At 48.5% G+C, this 26,806-nt stretch overlaps 1 protein-coding gene across 1 annotated transcript in view; it reads left to right on the top strand.

Moving 5' to 3' along the window:
* The window catches only part of LOC144129202 (oxysterol-binding protein-related protein 1-like), a 79,710-nt gene that overhangs the window by 27,648 nt on the left and 25,256 nt on the right, over window positions 1-26,806 (top strand). The window contains exons 14-17 of the mRNA XM_077663190.1: window positions 16,935-17,055; window positions 22,117-22,192; window positions 23,253-23,387; window positions 25,334-25,431. Coding sequence (XP_077519316.1) covers window positions 16,935-17,055; window positions 22,117-22,192; window positions 23,253-23,387; window positions 25,334-25,431 — 430 coding nt within the window. The remainder of the gene's footprint in view (window positions 1-16,934; window positions 17,056-22,116; window positions 22,193-23,252; window positions 23,388-25,333; window positions 25,432-26,806) is intronic.

The following is a 26,806-nucleotide window of genomic DNA, read 5'->3' as shown; positions in this document are numbered from 1 at the left end:
ACCCTCAAAGTTCACCTTTTTTTTTAATTTTTCTAATTCTAGATGATTTCAACACCTAACTAAAAATCATCTGCCCGTTCTTAGAAGTACAAATTTTGTCTGGACAATGACCGGACTAATACTTAAAAAAAATTTAAACCTCGGGTTCTTGCTCCACTTGACCCATTGTTGCCCTGAAAACTTTTCTTTTTGGAATGCTTTACTTTTTCAGCAATGTTTGCCATTTTTTTTTGTGAAAAACTATTGGAGCCAAAAAATATTTCTTCATTGCTTCCACCATGAAGTTTATACAATTACTGAAAAAATATTCAGGTTCTGCGAAATTCTATTCTTCCTGTTAGAATCTAGACTAGCAATTTTGGGAAATCGAAAAATCTATGTGTTGTACCTAGCATGTATACGATTTTTTTGCCAGAAAAACTACAGCGTTTCTTGCAAAACTAAGTGCATTTCCCCTATGTCGACAAATTTGCCCATGACTTATAAAAATTTCGTTGAAAACAAAAAATGGTCGTGGGCCCTCGATTACTTTTCTTATCTGAACACACCCATATTAAATTACAGGTGTGGAGTGGTGATGGTTGTGAATCGCAAGCTTAAATTACCGCGCAATTAAGTATGTCTGCTCGGGTGCCACGTGTCACGCACGATTAGATAACGCTGCGAACTTTGGTTTTCCGCTAGCTGTTGTAACGACAAAGGTTTCCATGAGCAGTCACTTCCTCTCCCACCGCTGTGATAATGGTACTCGCAGTCTTGACCCTGCGTTTATCTTTGCATCCCATAAAAAGAAATGGCGACATATCAGGGTACAGCCTTGCGTCTGCATTCCACGCGATATCCTATCTGGGTGTGGGCGATAATCTCCACTTCAGTAGCGCGATGCGTACGAGCGCGTTTACTGCCTCTCGCCTATGCAGCTGACAGTTGCGATAGGGTATGGAGCATATAATTACTCTTGGCACGCTGGCCCACCGGCGCTCGGTGTGCGTTGGCAGTGTGCCGTATGATTGCTGCTCTCTTATCGCATGCACGGAATTGTTTTAATATGCTTTGTTTTATCACCATGTTGCGGGATCGTCATGGAAATTGGGGCCTTTGAATGTGACACCATATTGTACATGTGGCGACGTAGTGGATCCGCAGAAAGACGTCACGACTGCGCTTTTCGGGAGGGAAGCACTTTCCTCGACGACATATCTTCAATCTACACAGGAAGGAGTAAAAAGGGGGAGTAAGCTGTCCTCTAGCGCAAAGGACAGCTTACACCCTTTTTACTCCCATACAGGAGTGTTTCGTTTAGAGTGTAGCCGGTCTATTTATTGCACTGAGCAGTGCCTCCTCTATACTTTCTGTGCCTGGGAAAAGGAGAGGCGAACAATGGGAGCCGCCCGTCGGGGGCTAGTACGGTCTTTCGCTGCCACCGGAGTAGGACGCCCGTCGCACCACCGTCGCTCATAGAAACGCAGACCGTTCGCAGCTGTTCTGTCGTTGACTTTTCAACTGCGTTCATGTTGTTTTAAGTACAACCAAACTTTTTAAAAGAGAGCTCGGAAGCTCTTGTCGCTAAGGGTAACCGGCCTATTTCAGCCGTGTCGTTTGTGGCCATTGCTGTGCAATGCGCTCGCGCGTCGTCTGCTGCGCTGATGTGACAGCGCACGCCTGCTTGAATCCAATTCATGAAAAATTTTTCTGTCACCTTTAAGTTCGCTTGTCTGAGGGTCCTTATTTGAAAGCAGTGTTTGGCAGCAGCTAATACTGGAAGCTTGGGCGCTGAAAAAGCTCTGTTGCGTGCTGTTTACTCATGTAACAGACGACGCAAGCCGGAAAGGCATGCAGTAAGTACACGTAAAGCCGTTAGACTGCTTCCAAAGCGATACCTGATCCCGCGTTTCCTTCGTGAAGTTTCTGGGAGTTACCATTGTCGCCACCGAAGCCGCAGTTGGCGCCAGAAAATGTGGAGCTGTGCCATGTGGTATCATCATTTGATTGGCCGCGCACTTTCCTGCAGCACTGTTTCTCAAGTCGCAGTGTTGATGCTCAACTTTGAGCGGTACGCGCGAAAAATGCGCCCTGCTGTCAGTGCAGTCAGTTATGTAACGTGAGGCGCTGCACCATCTGCCTGAAGATAGCACTGCGCGGACTACCTCAGCGCAGCAGGTCTTCAATCCTTCTTTTAACTTTCTATCTCCCGCATTCCTTCCCCTTTTTTGAACTTATGCCTCATGGAACACTTTTTGAATACAAAAAGAAAAGATATAGGAGTTCATGTATTCAATACCGGTGCGTTGTGACTAAATACTCCAAATCGAAAAAAAACAAACATTTATTGTGGTGTCCAACTCCCATATGGCAGGTTCGCGTACTTTCGCGTTTCACAGTTTCGCGTACTTTCGCGAAAGGGGCTTTTTTGAAAAATGTTTAACTACGTCATGCTTGTCAGTAACATTGAATGCGTAATTGCAGAGGAGCGCCCTCAGAAAACGAACCGGTTCATGAGCTTAATTAAGCCTGTGCTCTTTGCTGCCATCGCTCTTGCACTTAGCAACTCTGAGGCACAAAGAGCTGGGACAGCGTGCTCTACTAATGTAGCAAGAGGCTTTTGCAAGGCCTGACCTTCCTGCAGGGCGCGGTCAGCAAAAGCTCTTATTGTGTCGAGAATGAAGAGAAGTTGATCTGACTGGTAGAGCAGCCCATCTTGGTCTTGGCTGCGGGTGAACTGATGAAGGAGTGGCTGGTTGCTAACCATCTTCATACACAAAGTAAGGTTCTCGCATTCTATATGTTCGCCGACAACTCGTGCAATCTAACCGCTCACTTAAGCGGTAGCCGAGTTCTGAAGCGATGGCAGGCACTGTGGCAAAATTGTGATAGTAAGCCTCTGAAGCACCAGTCTTTCTCTCAACAGCCTCAGCGCTGCTTGCACAGTCGATGTCGGGGGAGGCTTTGGAGCTGAAGCAGAAGTTGGGTGCGCAGAAGAGAGGAGATTAGCGGGTGTGAGCCTTGACATCGAAGCACATTCTTTGTGGGCAATATTGGATGCTGAATTAGACGCAGCGATCAATGTCTTCAGTAGCTTTCCGAGACCTGACAGTGCAGCCCGAACATCCAACATGTCGTTACACGTTAGTTGAAGCTGCCTGCATTTTTATTTAAAATTATTCAGTTCGCAATGAATTTGATATTACACATTTCGTAGGTTGCAGATGCCTTTCCTCATGACCCCTCTGTTCGTTTTCTTTGCTGTTATTGCTCTTGGAAACGGACTCTGTCCTTGCCTAGGTTCATGCTCAGGAGCACATGCAGCACGAGAGCATACACATTGGCTTATGCATGTTATGCTATGTGACCTGTAGATGGCACCGATTGCCGGCTGATGGCATGTTCTTCGAACTGTCGCTATGTAGATTTTCATATATCCTAGTATCTTCACAAAAATCATCCAAGACTAGCAGTGACATGCAACACCTATTGAAGTTTATTAATTGTGGGGTATGAAAAACTCAACCTCAGTAATATTGTGAGACATGTGACTTCACATTGATCAAGGTTTATGTATTGCATTCGAAGTTGCTACGGAGAGCTTATATTACTGCTCCAAAATACTCCATACCTACTCCAGAAGCACATTTTATGCTTCATAGCTGCTCCGAAATGCATACTTTTCTGCTCCAAGAGCTGTTTCAAAAGCTACTTTAGCCATCCTACCTCTATAAAGAGAATAACGCGACCTGCAACATCTGGGGCAAAAATTATTTCGAGGACCCTCTGCTCCCGCAGCAAGAACAGTCACCTGATCCTACCTATGGCAAAGATCGACACTAGCGCCATTCGCTCCAGTAGTGGAGCTCTCGCGCTTACCTGACAATAATACCTAAAAACGGGTAGTTTTTGTAAAATCAAAAACACGCTTCCTTCTGCATAAAATGTTTGGTAGGAGTGATGCCTTTATGGCATTGCTCTTCATTAATGAATGAAGTGCAGTGGTGAGATCTGCACATACCAGCGAGGGGATCCAATCTCGGCTGCACTTATAACGTCCTCCTCGTCGGGGTCTGAGCAAAGTACTCGGCAGAGTTACTTTTGTGGCTCGGAAGATTTTTTTTTTTTTCATGCAAGCGGCTCAGCATAAGTGTGAGCGAATAAGCGCTCTGAACTGAAGTATACTATGGCTGCGGCAGCCTTGAACGGCACCCCTAACCTAGCTGTTAACCGGCGGCTGTTTGCGGCTGACTCTTTTGGAGCACTGCGAGGCTTGCAGACAGAGGGGATGCCGGAGGTCGCCTCCTCCGTTGGCGACCGAGACGACCGGCGTTGAATGCGCCGAGCGCCTTCCCTCCCCCACATACCGCGTGTGCTATGCGACCCCGCGCCGTGTAAACAACTTAGCAGCGCCGTCCTTAGACGGGGCCTGTGTCGGCGCATTGCGTCGCCTTTGCTTTCGCCTTTGCTTTCGAAGAGAGCCATTAGGGCGCAGCGTCTCGAGCAGCCGTGTCCCTCCATCACAGCACGCGGCCACGATCGAAATCGGCGGCGGCGGGTTTCCCCCCTTGCCTTATTAGTCGAAAACGTACCGTCAGCAGGCTGCGGCTCTAGCAACGACCTTGAAATGAGAACGAATTGCTGGGGGGCAGTTTGCACCAGGCGAGCAAATGACTCAACGTGTGCCTCGTTAGGCCGTCGTCGTTCAAGTAAATGATATCCAGGGGAGGAAATCTAGAGGAGGGAATGGACTTGGCGGACAGCATGTAATGCGAATAGCAGGTATAATAACCCAATTGTTGTCTCTTCGGCTAAGAGCGGATTTCGAGGGAACGGTAATTTAGCCGGGGCCGCCATGCAGGTAGTCAGGCAGGGAGATGGAGGTTAGGAAGTTTACTGGAGTATTAGGTATACCCGCGGCTGGCTAACTGGAGATAAATGGGCGAGGCGTTTATCCCGCAGTGAACACAAGTCTGATTGGCGGTGATGGTGCGGATGAATCGGGCCGCATGTGCACCGCAGATACGCCCGAAGTTGCGCGCTTTGTAACACGTTAGGACTTGCGGACCTGGCGGTTATAGACCCTTTACAGCCATGAGTTAAAGTGAGGGACCCCTTCCTGCCTTGAACTTCACCTTGAGTCTACTCAAAGAGTCTTATGATTGTGTGTGTGTGTGTGTGTGTGTGTGTGTGTGTGTGTGTGTGTGTGTGTGTGTGTGTGTGTGTGTGTGTGTGTGTGTGTGTGTGTGTGTGTGTGTGTGTGTGTGTGTGTGTGTGTGTGTGTGTGTGTGTGTGTGTGTGTGTGTGTGTGTGTGTGTGTGTGTGTGTGTGTGTGTGTGCGCGCGCCTATTTGCTTCTGTGGCTCTAGTGGTTTCCCTAGGTGATTTAGGCGACAAATATTTTTAAAAGTTGTACTTCCTAACGAGAGGGGCGGGGGTTATCTAACTTTGATCAGCCATGCTTTGCTGCGGTATGTGTCGACTTCGGCACTCGATTTGCAAGGCTTCTCAGTGGCGACCGAAACAAAGGCGCTCGAAGCTAAGCCTGCATGTCATGGGATGCAGGAGGTGTGCATGCTGCCTCTGGAGGCTGCTTGGTAACAACTGCTTGTCACTGAAGACGCGGCTGTCTTATAGGCCGCATACATGGCCGTATAGCTGTGGCAAGGTTTGGCAGGGACCTCGTTTCCCGCACTCCTTTATCCGAACTGAGGGAATCTGCCGTGAACAGAAACAGTTAGGGGGCCACTGAGGGCAGCTGCATCCAATTATTGTTCTCAGTAAAAAGTTATTCTCTAGCTGTTTCTGGCAGCGAAAGACGCGGTTATCGCCGAGAAAATTGGATTTAAAAATCTTCCTGCAGCCGATTCAAACTTGTGAGGTCCTTACCGAAAAACTAGTTGCCATCGTTTTGAAGTGAATGGTGGTGTAGCGTAGCCTCTGAGATCCACGACCCGAGATCGCTGTCGACGCAGCCATTTTGCTTGCGAAATCGGCCGATAACACCTGTATTTGTTGTCTTTTTGTCTTCGTTTAGCTTGTAAGAGCCTCGTTATCGGCGCGAGTAGTCTCTTTGTGATTAGAACGCGGTACCCTGTCGACACAGGCCAACTTCGATGTGGCCTCAGTGCCCGTTTAAAGGGACACTTTATTTTAATATTATGGGTGTATTAATTTTTATTAAGACGGTAGGTCTTAAAATTATCATGCAGAAAACCAAAGTAATGTTCAACATTCTATGGTAAGGCTTAAAAAAAAACTTTAAGAAAACAGCAGTTGTTACACTGGGCCACGATCCGCGGCGTACTGTATTACTCCGGTAGCCAGTCAGAAAAGTAAACGAAATCAGCTGTTTAATGTTTGACTTTATTAAACAAGCCATGTATCAAAATTCTAGAGCTTATAACTTTTCTCTCATGATTAGCCTCTTGTTTATGACTACTTTTTTGTCGTGGAGGAAATCTGTGCGCCGGCCCTAAATGTGGGCGGAGCTCCTCTGCAGACTTAAGTTGTATCCGACTATAGCGAGGGAGCAGCAGTTCACAATTGGTAGCGAGTTGCTGGAAGTGGTAAGGGGATGCGTCTACCTTTGGGCAGGTAGCGACCGCAGATTGGGATCACAAAAGTGAACTAACTAGAATGGGGTGGAGCGCATATGGCATGTTCTCTCAGAGCATGAATGGCAGTTTACCGATATCCATCAAGAGAAAAGTGTACAACAGCTGTATCTTACCGGTACTCACCTACGGGGCAGAAACGTGGAGGCTAAAGAAAAGGGTTCAGCTCAAGTTAAGGACGACGCAGCGAGCCATGGAAAGAACAATTATAGGTGTGACGTTAAGAGACCGGAAGCGGGCAGAGTGGGTGAGGGAACAAATGCGTGTCAATGACATCCGAGATCAAAGGGGAGAAATGGGCTTGTGCAGGGCATGTTATGCGAAGGCAAGATAACCTTTGGTCTTAGGGTAACGGAGTGGATTCTAAGAGAAGGCAAGCGTAGCAGGTGCAACAGAAAATTAGGTGGGCGGATGAGAGTAAGATGTTTGCGGGGATACGGTGGCCGCATCTGGGAAAGGACAGTGTTAATTGGAGACACATATGGGAGAGGTCTTCGCCCTGCAGTGGGTGTAGTCAGGCTGATGGTGGTGCTGATTATGATGATGATTGGTCGTACGGAGATGGGGGGGGGGGGGGGCGCTGCGACTGCGACGTTCACATTAAAACGCTGGCAGCGCCTCGCAGCTCCTGCCCCTCCTCTCAGTGTATGCACCACCCGGTGACAATCCTAAAAAATGATTTTCTCTCAGGCAGGCGCGTATCTTGGGGGAGGGGGGGGGGGGGGGGGGTCGACCCCCCTTCCACCAGTCCTCCTAGAAGTTTCCCCCATTCCGGGTTACAATAAAAACCCTTGGGCCCCTCCTGAAAAAAATTTTGGCTACATGGCTGTTATCAGGGAATGAAAGGCGTGACAACTGTCTCGCTTCTCGGTGGACATCTCAACCGCTCAGCGGGGGATAATCTGTCACTCGTGATAATTGTTTTGAGGAAAGGAAAGGGCGCAGTAACTGTCTTACTTCTGGACTTCTGAAGCGCGCCCCGAGGGAGGGGAAAGGTGGGAGAGAAAGAGGTGCCGTAGTGGAGGGCTCCGGTATAATTTCGACTGCCTGAGAATCTTCCAACGTCCACTGACATCGCACAGCACACGGGCGCCTTTCGTTTCGCCTCCGTCGGAACGCTGCCGCTGCGACTGCAGGATCGAACGTCACTCGTACCCGCCGCGGTGGCTCAGGGGTTATAGGGCGTTCGGCTACTGATCCGGAGTGCCCGGGTTCGAACCCGACCGCGGCGGCCGCGTTTCGAAGGAGGCGAAACGCTAATGCGCCAGTGTGCTGTGCGATGTCAGTGCACGTTAAAGATCTCCAAGTGGTCGAAATAATTCCGGAGCCCTCCACTACGACACCTCTTTCTTTCTTCTTTCACTCCTTCCTTTACCCCTTCCCTTACGGCGCGGTTCAGGTGTCCGCAGATATCTGAGACAGGTACTGCGCCATTTCCTGTCCCCAAAAACCAATTGTCAACGTCACTCGTGGTTGTGTTTTACATGCGTGCATTTGACACCGCGTAGCATGTGTGTTGACAACGGTGGTCTTACCACAGCGTGTGAAAAATACGATGATCAGCAGCAACAAGAAGAAAAAGAAACTTTGTGACGTCAATCGCAGCCATATTTTACCACATTTCGAAAACTCAGTCCGTGGTTAATTGCTTGCGAAGATTGAATTGCGCGAGATGGCCTTGGCTGCACTCTAATATATGACATATGATTTCCTAAACCAGCGCATTACACCCGTAAGCATCTTGCCGTTAACAAGGAGCATCAGACTGTGAAAAAAAATAATTACTGAACAAAGCCGGTTTATAAGATACTAAGCTGCGGACGATTCCAGGAAAAAAGTTCATGTGCTCGCATAATGGCGGTGCATTGCGGAGCAGCGTGGTGGTGGAACGCATTCTTGCGGTCCCGAACGGACTAACGAGGACTTAACTGTACCGGTCGCCACCACAACACTGCATGTAGCGAGTTGAAAAGCTTCCACGTGTAGCGAAAGCTCCTGGTTCACAATACCGCTTTGCTGAAATTTTCCCGAGGCCCCAGGATACAATATAGTTGACGGCTGTTAGATGTGGGGCTCCATCCCCTTAGCAGGCCACCGGTGTTGGGGGATTGCGCTTCGATCCCACCGCTGCCACCATGTTGTTAGATGCGGGCCCCTGGTTCGCCTGTGCCGTCTCTCGCCAAGGTCGGTGTCCCCGGGTTCCGGATCGGGAGACTGCTGTTGTGGGGGTGACGAAGAGATGAGAGGGGCTTCGAGGTGAAGAAGAGACTGAAAGGGTTTATTTACATTTTTACATAGTTCGAAAGAGTGAATCGGGAGCTGGCTGATCACACGCCAGATCGCTGCTTAAATAGGGTCCCCTGTCCCCAGGTCCTTAGTTGGGGAATCTAGTTCATTAAAAATCACTGTGACGTCGATCACGTGTCCAGTCTTTAGGGTCCGCCTTCCACGACGGCCCCAACAACACACTCTTGCCACTTCTGGCAAGTTATGGTCCGCGCTCTCCAGGCAGCCGTGATGAATAGCCCGAAGGGGGTCCCATGCATGGCAGCGTCGAAGGTCAGTCGCCTGCACTTCACAGCGGTAGCGTGGGAACTAAAGGTTGCCACTGCAGTTTGCAGAAGGTTCCACGTATAAGGAAAAGAGGCGAAGTTGTTTTCGAAGCACGAGGATTCCGGCGACGTTGGCTTAGTCAAACCAGGCCGCATTTGCCACGGCTCATTTGCAGTCCCGCCGCTCGCCGGCTCCCCCGTCGTCCCCTCCGGGAGAAACATGTCCCGGGTGGGTCCGGCGTTGAGAACAAAAGACAGGTTCACCAAAGCCGTTCTCAGACAGCGGAGGGCCGTTTCACCCCGTAAACAGCAGGGGGGGGGGGACCCTTGTAGACGCCACCACCTGCACTCGTGGCGCTGCAACCACATCGACGGCCCTTTGAAGCCTCTGTCGATTGATGCTTCTCAGTGGCCTGAATATTCTTGGCATGTTGGTGCCTCCAAACGTAACACGGCTATTGAAGCGCTTTTCCAATAGGGCTCCAATAATTTTCTTTCTATGACCGAAAACTCTTCCCTCTTCCTGCCTATTAGATACATCTATCATATTCATTTCAGTAGCTCGCTACGTTGTCCTCAATTAAAGTACAGCCCTTTTCGTTGGTTACTCGCCGCGATGGCTCAGTGGTGAGGGCGCTTGGCTACTGATCCGCAGTTCCCGGGTTCGAACCCGGCCGCGGCGGCCTCGTTTCGATGGAGGCGAAGCGCCAAGGCGTCCGTGTGCTGTGCGATGTCAGTGCACGTTAAAGATCCCCAGGTAGTCGAAATTATTCCGGAGCTCTCCACTAGGGCACCTCTTCCCTTATCCCTTCCCTTGCGGCGCGGTTCAGGTGTCCGCTGATATGAGACAAATACTGCGCCATTTCCTTTCCCCAGAAACCAAGTATTATTATTATTAATAATTATGCCATGAACCCGCATCGAGTTTTGAAGTGCAATCCATGGGGCGCAGTATCTTCGACCGGGCTGCCATGCGCGAGTCTGCAGGGCAAAAGCCACATTAAAAGTGCGAAACACAGCGCGTGTATGAATAGCTACGGCGGGTTCGAATATTCAACTGTCGGCACGAGCGAGCGACCATTCGACAGACTTCGCCAGTGCGGCTTGCAAGGTAAACGGGCTGCAGTAACACGCCGACATTTTGTGGGCGTTGAATGTCACCGCAGGTCCTTGAAAATCCTCGAAAAAGGCTTTGAAAGTCTTTGAATAAAAAAAACCCGAAACAGAGAAAAATAAAAAGTCGGCTGCTTTACACGAAGGCTGTGCAACAACTAGCACACTGGAGCGTGGTCATCGCTTGTTCCAGCTCCATGTCATAAATTGAGCAAACCACCACCTTTAAAAACACCTTTAAAAATTATTTCTCCCCTTTGAATAAAACGATGTGTGAAACCACGCGCCAGCCGCTTTCTCTCCCTCTATTTCCCTCTCCACCTGCGCTTGAATCACTAGAGACCCCCCAACTGGTCCGGAGTACCCGGGTTCGAACCCGACCGTGGCGGCCGCGTTTCAATGGTGGCAAAACGCTAAGGCGCCCGTGTGCTGTGCGATGTTAGTGCGCGTTATAGGTCCCCAGGGGAAATTATTCCGGAGCCCTCCACTACGGCACCTCTTTCTTCCTGTCTTATTTCACTCCCTCCTTTATCCCTTCCCTTACGGCGCGGCTCAGATGTCCGACGATATATATATATATATATATATATATATATATATATATATATATATATATATATATATATATATATATATATATATATATATATATATATATATATATATATATCGCACAGCTGATGTCGAAAGCGACCGTGTACCATGAGTGGCTGCGTTTGTAGCGAGCGAGCGTTTCTGGTGTTTCTTGTGGAGTTGCTTTTATTTTTTTTTCCTCGCTGTAATCGGAAGCTTCCCGAAACTGATAACGCTTGGCCCTCTTACCGCCGCCAAAGTGGCAGAAAAGATAATAAACTTGGCCTGCATAATGCATGGCTCAACTATAAGTTCCCTATAAATAGTATTTCTAGGGACCGTAGTTTATCTGTCACCTCGCTTATCCTGCGCATGGCGACGGTGGAAGACATTTATGCCAAAGAATACGTCGAAAAGCCACTACGTGGCCAAGTGCGTTCTGAATCCTGTGAGCGCGGAAGGTCGCTGGCAGCCCGCTTCGCGCAACTTGTTCGCTTCCTCCGAGCCGGTGTCGGTAACCTTACGATTGAAGCGTGGCTTCGCCTTAACCGCGTAAGGTCGTTGACCCCACTTTGATGTATTCGGCGCGTGTCAGTACACTGCCGCTTACGCAGTCTAATGAAGCCTTGAACGTGCGAAACCACTAGAGGCACGCCGGTTAGTATATTTGTTTGGTGAGCGTGTATACTTGATCTTTTTGCAGACAAACAGCGCTGAGCAGAATTCATGGTTTTTGCTATGTCCCTGGTCATACAAGATATCTATTTATATGAAAGGGTGGAAATTTTGGCGAGTCGGTATCGATCCATGAGAAAAGGAGCGCAAAAAAAGACACACGAAGACAGAGCACACAGCACGAGCGCTACTTCCGACTAAAGGAAAAACACAAGACCGTGTCGACCGGGGCCTATTTAAAACTATCTATTTAAAACTTCGCGCTAAAATATTAGTTCACCCAGTAAAATTCTCAAGTAGCGTTTTATTCTTCTTGCGTCGTTATGTGTCGGTTTAATGTCCAAAAGCGAAACTCCGTAGCAGTGTACTCCGGATTAGTTTATACCACCCGGGAATCGTTAACGTGCGCTGGCATCGCACAGCAGACGGACGTTTTGTATAGCGAGAGCTACACTGGGCTACCAGTCGAGCATTTCGCGGTGGCTGGGAGAGGACATTTGTGCGCATGCGCCGTTAGTTACCATGGCAACCGGTGAGGAGCAGCAGGTGCGCTTCGCCGCCGCCTCGCCGCACGCCACTCTATCACCAGAACCGCGCGTCGCATGCGCAGCATTACGTATAAAAGGCGGAGATGTAATGGGCGGCTGTATCACAACGTTTGACATGGATGCAGAGAAGGAGAGTCCAGCCGCTGCTAAACGGCGGTATATACAAGAGAAAATTAACTCTTCCGATCCTTAGGTTGTCTCCTGGCAGTCGGCTACTCAACAAAGAGAGAACAAGCGTAAGAAGGCGAAGAGAGCAGCGGAGACGCCCGAGCAGACAGAGGAACGGCTTGCCAAACGGAGATGCCAGACTGCCGAGCGTAATAGACGGCGCATAGCCGCCGAGATAGAGCCAAATGTCTCTTGCTAAACATGCAGTGACCACAACAAGCTCAGCCAGGGAAACGTAGCTCTCGCTACGTATATCCTGGCATAGCCGAGCTAGGCCACTGTCATTTTTTTTTTGTATTTCGCCTCCATCGAAATACGGCCGCTGCGGCCGGGATCGAACCGGCGACCTTGAGATGAACAGCAGAGCGTCAGAGCCACTGCGGCGGGTCGTCGTTACGTGCTGCTCCGTCTGAGGTCGTTCTTATCGCATATCTCTTATTTCGTGCCTTCTGCGCGAAACTGGTTATCCCTTTGCGACGTCGTTTTGCGTTACATCATGAGAGCAACTTCGCAAGTTCTTTTTCACTTGAGTTTTTTTTTTTTTCGTCAGTGTTCTGCACCCACTCCAGGAGAGATGCCTTGCGCCTCTCCTCGTTCTGCGATAAAAAGAAAAGTCACTGGGCGTTGTTTGGTAGAAGGAAAGCCGACACCTCCCTGGGCGAAGAGGGAAAAAAAAAATCCAGAAGGGGGGGCGTTTTGGAGGTTGGTGTTCGATGACGTGGCCCGGGGCAGGCGTTGCAACGCTGGCTGACGCTGAGCGCTGCTGGGGCCGGAAAAGGGCAGAGACAAGGCGCGCGCGCGCGCTCGTTTTGTTGCGCCTGCTGCGGGTTCTCGCGACGGTCCCCAGGTGTCGCCACCGCACGCGCTGGCGCCCAGCCTGTTCCGTTTTTTGCTTCTTCTTTCGCGTCGTTTTGCTTGTCTTTTTTGGCGCGGGCCCTCGAAAGTGGCCTGGCTGCTGCTGCTGCTGCGAACAGTTTGCTCGCGCCCGTCACTTCCAGGCTGCGCGAGCTCCTGCCGTTTTCCTCCTTTTATTTTTCCTTCGCCCGCTGTCGGGTTGCGGATCGTTGGAGCCCGTTTTGCTTTCGCGCTCGCTTCATGCCCGTGACTCGCACTGGGTCGACGAGCGACTCCGTCGTCTCGCCGCTGTTCGCTGGAGGTGACTGCCGAGTGCGCGCTCTTGACAAACGCACCTGCTAGCAGCGAACGAGTGGCGGCCGAGTCATCCGAGCAACAGCCGGCGAGCTGCAGTGTCTGACTCTTACCCCCGACCGACGGATCGCGGATCGCCGACCAACGGCACTGGCGCTCTTTCCCTCCCTCGCCAGTGGACTGCTGCTCTGAGCGCTGTTACTTCGTGCTGTGGACGCGCTGTCTGCGGTGTGTGTTCTGCGTGGCTCGTGTGAGTCAGCGCCGTGCCTGAAACGTTCGTGTGTGCCGATCGCTCACCCGCATTTGTGTGGTGGTGTCTTTGTCCCTGTCTTCCCGGGTGAACAGCTGTTCTGCCGCCGCGTTGATGCTAGCGTCCATTGCGGAATACCTTTACTCGTATGGCAGCAGCAGTAGCGGCAGCAGCGAGTATGCAGAGGAACAGCGCGGCAGCTGTCGCCAGGGTACGTATACGAGTGCGTGGCCGTCGCGTGACGCTCTGTCGTCATTATTGCTGCGAATTCGGGCAGTCGCTGCTGCCGGCAGACATTTCAAGTACGTGTGACGTCGCGACTGCCGCTCGCCAAGATCGCCGTGCTGCTGTGCGCTCTGTGCTGTGCAGCAGCTGCGTGAAGTGAGCGAGCGCCCTCTGACCGGTCTCTCTCGGTGCGCGTGCACCCGAGTTCATGTACCCCCTCCCAATCGATGGTGACGACTGGGAAGTCGTGTACTTACATACTGTGTACGCGCGAAGGATGTGACGCGTGTGAGGGAAGCCGCAATTGAGGGTAGCAGAGATCGTCGTTGCTGAAAGCGTCTTGAGCGGGGGGGGCTTTTCCCGTACTTAGGCGGACCGCGTGCATGTTTCTTGCCTTTCGCTAGTTTTCTGGGATCGGTTTTTCCTGCTTTTTGTGCGGGCTATAAACAGCGCTGCAGCGCGCGCGCGCGTGTGTGTTGCTGTGCCGGGAACGGAGGGAAAGTCGGCCTCGCAAAGCTTCCCACCAGCTGCTCGCCTCTCGCGCATTGGATGGTCTGGGGTACTTTATATCTTTGCGTTTTCGTGTTCTCGCTCTGCGTTTCTTTTTTTTTTTTTTTTTTTCAGCACCGACACCCACTTCCTGTTTGAGCGCCCCGTGAGCTGCGACCTCAAATCATTGGGATATCCGTAAACGTCATTTTGTAGTTCGTAGCTTTAATACGCACTGCATGGTGCCGAACGCTGGCACAGTGCGCACATTCGCATGTTGACCTTTTTGTTCGCTGCAATTAGCTGCCATTACGAAATCGCCAGCTAGGCTCCTTCCGGCCGAGAACACTGTTCACCTTCCGGCCTGCTTGTTTGCGTCGGTTACGGTGCGGCTGGTACTGCGTCGCTAGTTATCTGATCGGCGGCCGTTCACATCGCAACTTCCCGCAGGCGTCTGCTAACGCGATATGTCGGGTTGTTTGCGACGCAGAGTAAAAAAAAAATGCGTCCTTGGCGAACAGCAAAAAAACGCGCGCTCCATTGACCTGCTCGCTTAGTGCCGCGGAATAATACATCAGAAGTACTACAATGTTATCAAGGCCGCTTCGTTATCGCCTTGCGCTTGCGTGGTCACTGACTGGAACGATGGAGTACTATACAAGTCTGGGCCGCAGACAGTATTTCCATCTCCGTCCGTGTGCCTTTCTTCCATCCAGTTTTTATTCGCGGACAACGCTGCGTGTCGTGTGTTATCTATGGGAGCGACTGCCCCAGTCGAGCGCATGCACCGAGGCTCAATCGCCTGCACGTGCCGTCTACAGGACATCTTTTAGGAGCTTTAATCGTTCGATACGACGAATGAGTGCTGGCTTGACTATTTCGTCTCCCGATGTTGCATCGATCGTCTGTCGCGTAGATCGTTTCTCCGAACTTGTCTATTCGTAGACGCAGCGAGGTTTCGGATCTGTTCGTACTTGCCAGGTTTTCTTTTTGTAGCTAGTCTCGTATTCTTGCAGCCACAGCTGGCCACATAAGTGCGGGGTGGAGCCATTGTCAGTCCTGTATTCCAGCTCCAGTTCTGTCCTCCAGCTGCTCGAGGAAATTCGGGGCCCAACAAAAATACTCTTTTCCCCCGACGGGCCCTCGATTGGTTTTGGTGCGGGCGATTCGCGGTGCTTCTACAGCGGTGCTTCTGCACGGGAAATTGCCGGCCCTGATTGGTCGCGCATGGTCGCCCAAGCGTGCGGGTTGCTGGAAACGGTAGGGACCGAGACTGGCTGAAAGGCGGAACATTTGGTACTAAACAATGCGGCCGCCGTTGTTTGCAAACATATTTGGAGTTCATTTTTTCTTTATGTTGCGGCTGCGTGTGGCAGGATTTGCGCTGGGCTTCTATTATTTGCAGCTCATAACTAGGACTAGACGCTCTGCAACGATAACAGGTGTCTGTGGTATTTAGTGAAACGTTCAAGCAGCTGACTGGACTGTTCAGCTGTTCAGCTACCCTCAGAGTGAAGCCCTTTATGCTTGCATAAGTTATGTACTTACATTTGCAGTACGTCTGCCGAAAGTGGAGGAAATTAAGAATGGAACTTTATTAAACAAGCTGATTACGAGATTGAAGAGTAGTTGTTATACTTTACTGACTAGAGTGTGTCGAATGTCTTGGGAATAAGGATTTTGAATCCAGTTTCGTTTAGCAAGTGAACTGCACACCTCTATGTGTGCTTTCTTCAGGGACTCCAGTGCATAGTCTAATGTTCAGATCTTAAATACTGTGGCTCTGACAGGGAGGGAATAGACGTTCTTTAGTTCAATCTGTATAGCTGTGTTTGGGTTTTGTTCATTTTTGTGGCGTGTTGTAGAGCTGCGCGCATATTTCGGTTTTTAGTTTTCTTAGTGGGTTCATGTGCAGTGCTTTTATCGCGTATGTTGTGTCTGTTTGTGGGCGGAAATGGGGTCAACAGTTTATCTGTGCCTGCACTGGGCAGGCTCAAACTTCCCTGTCCAATTTCATGCTTTCCTAGTGAATAGAAGCACTATAGCAGGGTTCACATAGCACTTGTTATCGCACAGAAGCCATCACACAGGCTGATGGCTTCTCGGGTAGAATTTGTCCAGCTTGAGTCATGATTGTGATGCACCACCCACTGGTAGAGTTGCGTCTTTGTCCCTTCTTCTGGAGTTGGCATTCAACGTTTATTTACACTGAAGTTTGTTTTCGATTGAATGGAAATGAACTGCACATATCAGGCTTTCTGAGTAGGGCAAAATCGAAATTCTAGTCGTTGCTGTTGCTGACACTAGAAGTGTCCTCAAGATTGTACAGCACTTTATGGCTAGTATTTATTTTTAATTACTAGAATTTCGTGTTTGCCCTACTCGGAAAGCGTGATATGTGCTCTAGGAAACATGAGTGAGCTCAATAAAGAATTCACTTTAGGAGCGTCCACCTGCTGGCTGTATTTTTTTTGTAGATAATTTTTTTTATTAGCCTCGTCTACTTCTTTCAAGTCGGAACTTAAAAGTGGCTGTCAAAAACAATTCCCTATCGGTGCTGGACATTGACCTCTCGTGACCTTTTATCGATGCAGCGGCCTCTCCTGGGAGCGACAATCAAGTGCCACTCGACGTAGAAACTACAAAGGGAGACAGCATGCCTGAAGAGGTGTACTCGTCACTGCCCAAGGAACTGGACAGAGGGTTCTGGGGAAGGTGAGAGAATGAATGCCTTTGTTTCTGTTTCCACGCCTCTTTGTCTCGTGGGCTCGTCACGCTTTCCCGGTGCATTTTTTTTTTATGGAATGCATTTTTCGTTGATTATTGTTTTTTTTTCTGAGAAACTGCGCGTAGCAATGCTTTTGGCCGCCGGGCACACGTCTCGTTGAAAACAGTAATCGCAAACGCGCGCGCTGATCCTCGCCTGTGACGTCTCGCAAGTTCAGTTTCGCTTTCGGCTCGTCGCTTGCCACCAGGAGTCTCTTTGTCGCCCTTTGCCATCATCATCATTGTCGTGATGGTCGTCGCGTTTCCCCTCGCCCGCGACCGGTGGCGGTAGTGCGCCGAGCTGTATTTCTCATCAGCTGTGCGACCATCGATTGGCCGCCCCGGCGCCCGTGTCTGCCCGTGTCTCTATTCGCGATTGCGGGATCGCGCGCCCGCGTCCCGGCTGTGAGCGCTGCGCGGTGTTGCGACGCCGGAGCGAAGAGAGGGGCTGCGTCGGAGCCGGTGCTCGTCGCGCGGTTGACGCCGTGCGGGTCGCTCGTGCCGCGAAAGCGGAGGCAGAGAACAGTATTTCGCGACCTTCTCGAGACCACTGGTTGTCACGTCGGCGAGGCTCTTCGCGCCTTCACGGACGACGGACAAGGGACCACACCCGAGTTCAAACTCTTCGCGGCGTGGTAATACGTGTCCTGGCAGACGGAGAACACACGTCCGTCTGCGCGTTCAACTTTGGAAGAGGAAAGCCGCTGCTGGAATGCGATGTCCCCTCCTCCCCGCTATGTCCTCTTCCGCAGTCTCGTGCTGTGTGGCAAGACGGCAACGTTTGAGGTGCCGTTAGGCCGGGCGTAATAAATACACTGCTGGTGCTGGCAGCGGAGTGCGTGTGCTTCGCCGCGCCCGGGAGTGCCGAGAGGAAAAGGGTTCGGGGCTCCACGACTCTTGCTCCGCTGAGCAGCAGCCGACAGCGCCCGGGCCGCTCCGCGCGCGGCGACTTCTTGCTCTCGGCCCGTGTCCTTCGGTCTTATTGGAGCGCTCATCACTAGGGCCCACGAAGAAACAAAAAAAAAAGAGAGAAAACCGCTACGCCGCTGACGACGTGACAGCGCCGAAATTGCCCAGCTCTCTCCCTTCCTCTGTGTACTTTTTTTTTTCCCCGTGGGTTCGTGTGCGCGCACAGGTGACAGTGATCGAACCTCCGCGAACGGCTGACTGTTGACCACAGCAGGGCGTCCGCAGCACGATGAAACCCGAGGCCCCGTGACGCGAGCCTTGCGAAGTCTCGCGCGCGACACCCGTGCGGCCGTCTCCGGCGGAGCCGGTGGTTTTTTTTTTGTGCTTCAAGTGTGCGGGCCTGCGTCCTTTCGCTTTCCACCTGAGGACCATCTTGTCGCCGCCTTTCTTGACTCGCGTGTCTGCTCGACTTTCGGAAATACCTGCGAGCCCCCGAACGACCGTGTGACGGGCTCCCGCTCCGCTGGATGACATGGCCCCACCATACAGGTGGTCATCTTTCCCTCCCCCCCCCCTCCCTCTTCTTTTTGCGTCTTCAGTAGGGGATTTTTTTTTTTTTTCCGTTCAGCGGAACTTGTTGTGGTTGACGTCGCTCTAACTCATCGCTGTTTTACGGAGCAGTGCTGCGACTGTACAATGAGCGCGTATCTTGCGGATCATAGCCTCTACTGGTGGTCCTTCTCAGGATCATCCCGGTGCGAGCAAGAGGCGTTTTACGACATGCAGATTCGGCGAGGGGCTGTGCTGATAAACGCGCTTTATTTGCCTCGCAAATGGAGGCGAGCCAAAAACTGCGGAGGTGTGTTTAATATCGCGGAGAACAAAAAAAAATTGACGCTTATCGGCCGCTTAATAGAAGGCGCTCCATCCTGTCGGGCCGAGGCAGGAAGTGGTGACGAAGGCCTGTCTACTTGTGTTTTCCTGTTCGCCTGAAGAGATCGTTTACCCCGCGGCTCAGCCGCCTGTGTCACACACCCGAACCCTGTTCGGCGCGTGTGTGTGTACGCCTTCGAAAATCGATGGAGATCTGCCGCCGCTGATACGTTCGAATCGGCGCGCTGGAGGGGAGGAGTTCTCACGTTTAATCCTGTTTTTCCCGCGTTAGCCCTTCTCTCTTCTGAGAGAGAGCTCCATTCGTGAGCGGTATCGCGCTGACTGCTGTCAATGGCGTCATCTTACCCAGTCCTCCTGTGAGAGTGCGTAAACCGCGCGTCTAATTCAGATCCCCCGCCCCCCTGAACGCGCGGGGTTGGGGGAGCATAATTCCTTCTCGCGGCGGGGTTTCTGCGCCCTTCGTTCTGTCTGGGCGGTTGCTGTCGGCAACTCGCGCGAAGGTCGCGTTCGATTGAACCACGATCGAGGGAGCGAGCCTCGTAGCGGCGAACGCGGCCTGGACCGGTAGGGGTGATCGGTGGTCGGGAAACTCGGGGCTGGGATTTAGCGTACGGGATTTTCCCTTTTTCCTTGTTTGTTAGAGCGTCGTGGCAGTGACACCTGCGCACAGTGTTTCACCGTCGGGCATTAAATGCGAGAGGGGAAGCACAGCTGCTGGTGTCACTGGCCGCCTTTCCACCCCTTTTTTTTTTTGTTCCCTGGTTTTCTTTTTTGATTATTTTGTCCATTTTATTTTCCCGTTCACATCTTCGCATGTGACTGTAGGTGTATGGTGCTCAAGTGGACGCACATACTTTCTTTTAGCCCTTCTATCTGCGTAAATGTAGCTGCAAAAATAGCTTACACATTTTTTAGTTCTAGTTTAATTCATCTGAAGCACATACTGTTGCAACCAAGCTATGGTTCATCAGGTCAGAAAATCTACTCATGGATTTTTGCAGCTGCACCAGAATGTGTACCTGTCAAAGCAGGGCTAGAGCTTTTTCTCTTCTTTTGCTTGTAATTAGGCCGTGCACTTTCTGGTTTTAACACTGATAAATGTCAGCCGTTAAAATTATGTGGAATCGGTTGAAACCTCAAAGCACCGATTTCTGGGCATGCTGGGGCTAGCTGGTAACTGGTTCGCCAGCAAACTTTCTTACTCCTGTTCATTTCAAAGAACAGAAATGCTGAGGAGGCACTCGTAACAGTACTGGCGATATTTTATACCCTCGTCAAGAATATCACTGCAATGAATTGTTTCGTACTTCAAAGAGCGCAGTGTCCATGGCCGAGCATCTGTTGAATTATCTCGCATGTCAGACACTCTCTTTAAAGTATTAAGTTCAGTTGGGTACCAGTTGAGCAAGTAAATGTGGTACAGCAGTATGCTTTCTTTTGTGAGGTTCACCCTTGGCTTGTCCAACTTCTTAAAAGCATACTAGAGATTATACATCTAAGCAGCCAGCCATGACATTGGTTTCAGTTGTTTTTCACTGTAGTAGCTCAAGGGCTATGGTATTTGACTGCTGAGCATGTTGGTTCAGCCATGGCCACAGCAGCTGGATTTCAAATTAAGTTGAATGAAAAAACACTTGTGTACTAAGATTTTGGTGCACATTTAAGTACTCTAAGTGGTCATAGTTAGTCTGGAGCCCTTCTTTACAACGTGCCCATTTACCCATTGCCCTTCATCGCAAGGTGAATGGCTTGACACTTGCAGCATTGAGATATATCAGGTCAAGGGAAAAGCCTGGCTGCACGGCAGTAAAACTGGAAAGCTGCATCAGGAGCACTTCTGTCCTCAGTCAAGAAAAAAAAAATATATCGCATTTTTTCATCTCCGACAGCCTGCCTGCTCATAGCTTGAGCAGCTGCCAGGAACCAAGGCTGTTCAAGAAGTACAGTTACGTATCACAAGAATGGCAGTTACCAAGAAGTTTGACAATTTGTGTTTTGCTTCAAGAGCAGTGTACTATCAAACCTTGCATGTTATGAAGCCTGATATCTTATGTCTTGTATTGTATTGGTGAGACCACAGTCACGGCAAATTTCATCTTCTGGCCCATGTGATTTTTTTTATGTGAATTCTTAATGAATTTATTAACACTCCTACTAGGCAGCCACTAGGCTAGTCATAGTAAATCTTGTTGCGTCTAGGAAACTTTTATACCTTGAGCTTGGCGCACGATGGCCTTAGTTGCCTATGTGCCATAAAACCCAACACTCACCAACACACAAAAATCTTGTTGCATCTAAATATTTCTTGTGTTGAGGGAACAGAACACCATTTTGGCTGTTCAAGTCTCTATATAAATTCCAAAGCAGTTTCAAGTTAGTGGGATTGAAGTAGCAAGTTTTACTAGCCTTGCTGTAGAATTCTTGGTGGGAACAGCCGAAAAAAACCAAAACGCAGACACAGAAAGGAACACACAGAACGTAGACGAGGCTGTCTACCAATGTAGAAACCAATGTCCAGGTTTAAGAAAAGTGTGTTTGATCTTGTGAAATGTGGATGTGAAACGGAGATATTTACCTTTTCTATGATGTGAGGTGTTTAACATTTCAATGATGCACTTGTGCTGTCAGGTATGCCATATTTGAGGACTCTAGATTAATTTCAACCACCTGGAATTCATTATCGTACACCGGCATTGCACAGCACTCAAGCGTTTTTGAATTTCTCCTCCATCCAAATGTAGCCACTATGGCCACAGTGTAGGTATGTTTCTAAAACAGGCAAAATTGATATGATTTGCATTGCATATTAGTAGTTGGTTGAGTGAGATTTACAGAAGAATGATTTTTCACAGATTGAAGCCTAAAGTCAGTATTGTTCATCTGAAATCATTTAAGGGACTTTGATGCTTCTGTTGTTAGGGGGTTTTGTAAATAGAGCATTTAAGTGCTGTCAGCTTTGTTAAGTTTTTGCAAAGATTGAATTAAAAATGAGGGAATGGGGTTCTTCATTCGTGTGTATGCATCCATATATAAAAATAAACATGTAGTTGTGCCAGAAAAGTTCTGCTGCACCAAAGTAACACTTTTTTGTTGATGTAGGAGCTGCTTTTAGGTCACGTTGGTAGCAATCGCAGCGCTGTACTTGTTCACCGCCAGTCCATTACAGAAGGCTTACTGGCTTTCTTTTCTTCTTCCGTGTCTTTCCAGAACACGTCTTCCAGTGCCCATGTTCTCAAAGAATGACTTCAGCCTATGGAGCATACTGAAGCAATGTATAGGAAAGGTATGGTGGCCAATTCAGCACAGTTTCTGTTTTAGCTTTGGTGTTCAGCTTCCCTGCATTATTTTGAAATCTCAAAAGAAATCTGGCTTGTGACTGGTCGTGCATATGCTGATTATGCTGTAACTTAGAAGTTTGCAAACGTTGTATTGCAGCTAGAAACCTTGTGTGCCCTTTTTAGGCGAGAAAAGCATGGAAGACTGTTGTCCGACTTCATTTATTCATATTACATGACAGCTTGTTTGAAGAAAAGAAGTCGTGCTGTGCTTGAACTATGAACTGCTGTACACCACTTGGTTGTCAACTATTGTACACCACTTGGTGGCAGGTACAAGTGTTTCTGCCAGCTAAAGAATTCATTTTGAGCTCTCAGATTTCACACAGTGTTTGACTCTAGCTACTTGCTTATGTTTAATTTATCAGAAATGACAGTGATACTTATTTGGTTTGTTCTTAAGGAATAAAGCATCGGCCTTGCAGTGCCATTTAATAACTTCAGCAATGCATCAGCCCCATTTGAAGGGTCACTCTATGTAGTTCAGACTGCACCTTATTTGTGATCATTTTCTGCACTGTCAAGTGAATGTGCAGTTAATGTCAAAAGTAAGTAGAGCACATTTTCTTCATCTGATTATGTTGACATTTAATGGTAAATTTTTCAGGCATGATGTGTTGATGCACACTGAGCACACAGCTGTGTGTTTACTTGCATGGTTCAGATTCCATGGTATCTCAGATTTTTGCTCAGATTTCTTGAAGTTTGACTTAAATTGGGGGACATACAATCAGGTGTGAATTGGGTCTGTTTTGTGAGTGCCCATATACAGGCTTCCATCTACACTGCCCTCTTGCCACTAAAACAAAAGAATAAAGTAAGAATAAATAGTGTACAGGCTATTTTAAGTAAGCGCTCTTAATACACGTTGAAAGCATGGGAAAGCAAACAGAATTTGAATGAGTGCTACCACAAATTATCTCATTCTTGGCATTCTCTGCTGGAATTACGTTCCTAAGCAGCAATTACGTGAACACATGCTAAGAGGAACGGCCATGCTTTGTGCAGGAACTGTCGAAGATCACAATGCCAGTGGTGTTCAACGAACCTCTGAGCTTCTTGCAACGCATCTCGGAGAACATGGAGTACAGTGAGCTTCTTGTTCAGGCTGATGAAGCTGCTGACCCCATAGACAGGATCGAGGTATGCGCCTTATTGAGCACCCTTTTCCAACTCTCTTCCATTGAAACACTGCTTGCTATTTGTTGCTCTCTCTTGAAAGAGAACATAAGAGATGTTGGATGTTGAGCTGAGAATTTGCTCATCATAACTAGCAGAAAAAGACAAAAGATAAGATGCTACTGGCCAGCGTTATAAAAAAAAAACTAATCAACATTGCAGTTTTTCTCAAGTGAGTGCAGTCTTCAACAGATTTTCGCTCTATGAAAACACTTGTGTTGCCATCCATAAACATGTAATGTTAGCAATGGTTTGTTCCACAGAGCAGGGCCCTGAGACGTAAACATTGCTGCAGAGTTTCTTGTGGGACATAATAATAATAATAATTGGTTTTTGGGGAAAGGAAATGGCGCAGTATCTGTCTCATATATTGTTGGACACCTGAACCACACTGTAAGGGAAGGGATAAAGGAGGGAGTGAAAGAAGAAAGGAAGAAGAGGTGCCGTAGTGTAGTGGAGGGCTCCAGAATAATTTCGACCACCTGGGGATCTTTAACATGCACTGACATTGCACAGCACACGGGCGCCTTAGTGTTTTTCCTCCATAAAAACGAAGCCGCCGCGGTCGGGTTCGAACCCGGGAACTCCGGATCAGTAGTCGAGCGCCCTAACCACTGAGCCACCGCGGCGGGTTCTTGTGGGACAGCAAAAAAATGTTTGGCATGTCATGGTCATAGCAAAAGTTATCTACATTAGTATATAGTAGCTTGTTTAATCATATGAAAGTTGTTGTGACACTGTTATTACATAAAGTTGTCCACTGCCTCTTGTGCTAAAAGTGGTATAATACATAGTGCAAAGATTTTCATTAAGTAACGTAATCAGTTAGCTGTGCCTTCATGTTTGGTGTGTACTGCCATTGGTGTGCGCCCATCCATTTGATTTATGCACGTAAGCAATTTTGCAAGATCTTACGGGCTCATGGAAAAATGTAGTTCATCATGCCACTTATGAAAATTTGTTCATTGTAGAACCTGTAGATTGATAGACGAATTGCACCAAACACATTGTTTTTATGCCACATAAAACATTAATGTTTGGAAAGCTGCAATTGCAGTGTAACTAATATTTCTTACCTGTGCCCTTAGGGGGGGTTTTGCTATTTTTTCGAAGGTTTCACATGTAAAGGTGCAAAAGTCTGGCAGTGTGCTCCTGTCTGCAGTTGGCCTTTTTCTCTAACTGTAAGGGCAGTATTACTGGCAATATTATTAGTCAGTTTTTCCTATTCTTGTGTCTGTTTGATATAGCATACAAAGATGTGTTTCCCGCTTTTATGCAGTAAATCCTCATTAATTCGGACTTCAAGGGAAACAAAAGCATTTCCAAATTATCCAAAGGTCGAGTTATTGAACAGCCCCCAAAAGACTGCCAGAAACAATTTGCATGAGTAAATTTATTTTGTGAAAACATGGGTGATGGTCATCTGCTTTTGGGACAAAAACTGCACGATGACAATGATTTCCCGCAGTTCTGTCAAATGCTCTATTCGTACACATTACCGGGAGTGTCTGAAGTAAAACTGCTCAATAATGGTAAGGTTCCCCACAGCCGAAACTGCACGCGCATCACGTGCAGTTTCGGCATTTCGATGTACTAGCAGAACAGAAAAACCACGCAGCAATGGGTGGACATAATCTGGCAGTGGGTGAACATAATCAGGCTTGCAGTATTTTTTACCTTACTTTTGCTACTCTGACTCACAGCAACACTTCCGTGTTTCATTGTGAGGTATCGAGTGCTTGCGTTTCAATGCTCTCTTGGTCATTAATTTCTGTTTATCCTTGGCATGGCAAAGTAATTCAGGAGTGCAGTCATGGGAGTTAAGATTTATGACGGCTTATTGTGTTTTTGTTGAAGTTCCTTGCAACATGAAGCACTGAGGGACACTGGTGTGCTGGTCTGCATTTCAGCTGGTTACTGCCTTTGCGGTGTCGGCACTCTCATCAAACCTCGAACGATTGAGCAAGCCATTCAACCCTCTGCTTGGCGAAACATACGAGCTAGTCAGGTAAGTACCATGTCTCTGTGCATCGGGAAATGTAGCAGTATTTTAGGTGATACTGCAGTATTGTAGCACCATTCAACGTTTAGCCGGTAATAAAGGAGCAATTAGTAATTACTCATTAGCATCCATCAAGCACAGCTAAATGGCTACAAAGGAAAGCTGTTTGGCTGTGCTTGGGTGAATGCTAATGAGTCATTGCTCCTTCACTTTGAATCTACTCCACCTTGGGGGATTGTTGTAAAAACGTTGGACCAACATTTTGCCAGTGGTTAGTTGAATGTCGCTTGACATTCAGTGTGTGCAAGTTCTATCATTGACAGGTCCAGTTGCAATGCAGCTATGTAGAATCAGACAGGTTTTGAAGAAAGTAACATCCTAATCATATGGCATGGCGAGAAATTCTTGCACAAAGCTGCAGTTTTCTGTGTAATTGGGCAATGCATAATGACTTAAACATTGTAGCGAATGACATGCATACCTGCTTTTTGTGTTGAGAAGATCCCTTGTATTAGTACTGAGAACACGGCTATTGCAGAGGTGTAGCAGAAGTACATATAACCGGTTTTGTCTGAAATCGCTTATTGAAGTCTCACGCTGTTGTGAGAATGCGATAGCTGAATCAAAAATGCATTTGTTTTTTTATTGAAGTAGAAACTCATACTGACGCAGAAAAAATTCAAAGGCAGTTCAACACAATGAATGTTCTAACACAAACACAGCAGTTTTAGAACATGCAAATGCAAAGCTCATTTCTCAGCTTGCATGCGATTGCCTTCCACCTCGGCCTGCATGAAGCATGTCAAATGTGTACTCTTGCATGCAATTCCATTCAGATATTGAGAATTTTGAACTCTCGGGTCTTTAAAGACTGAAAAAAATTATCTCTGCATTAACCAATGAGGCTTCAGGTCTATTTCTTCTGGTTTTATTGTACCAATACTGTGGCCATTGAAATAAGGGATCACTGGTAAGACTTTGCATTCACTTTGCTGTATCAGGAAATTGGCTACAGCAGTGTTCACAGCAAGTCAACTGCAAACAATTTTTGGTCAAGCAGAACATAAGCCATGACTGTAATCTGCCCTCGAGATCCAGCCACTGGCAAGTTAGCCAGGAAAACATAGAGCTTCTGCTGATAAAATAGCTTCCATTTCCATTCACTGCATTTTCAAGGTGCTGCTACACCTTATCATTTCAAGTGTTTCATGTTGGTGTCTCTTCTCCTCTCTCTTCTTTTCTCTCTCTGCATTCCACAGCTAATCTTCAATTTCCTGTGGGCAGGCAATCGTCCTTTTGTGCGGGGCAGTGCACAAGCTTTATGTCCAGAGCTATTGGATAGAACATGAAACTATGTTTCCATCAGCACAGTCAGCATTTG

This window comes from Amblyomma americanum, chromosome 4 (assembly GCF_052857255.1).
Source record: "Amblyomma americanum isolate KBUSLIRL-KWMA chromosome 4, ASM5285725v1, whole genome shotgun sequence".
Classification (NCBI taxonomy): Eukaryota; Metazoa; Arthropoda; class Arachnida; order Ixodida; family Ixodidae; genus Amblyomma; species Amblyomma americanum.
Note: the sequence above shows the minus strand (reverse complement) of the source record. Positions and strands in the feature narration are given on the sequence as shown.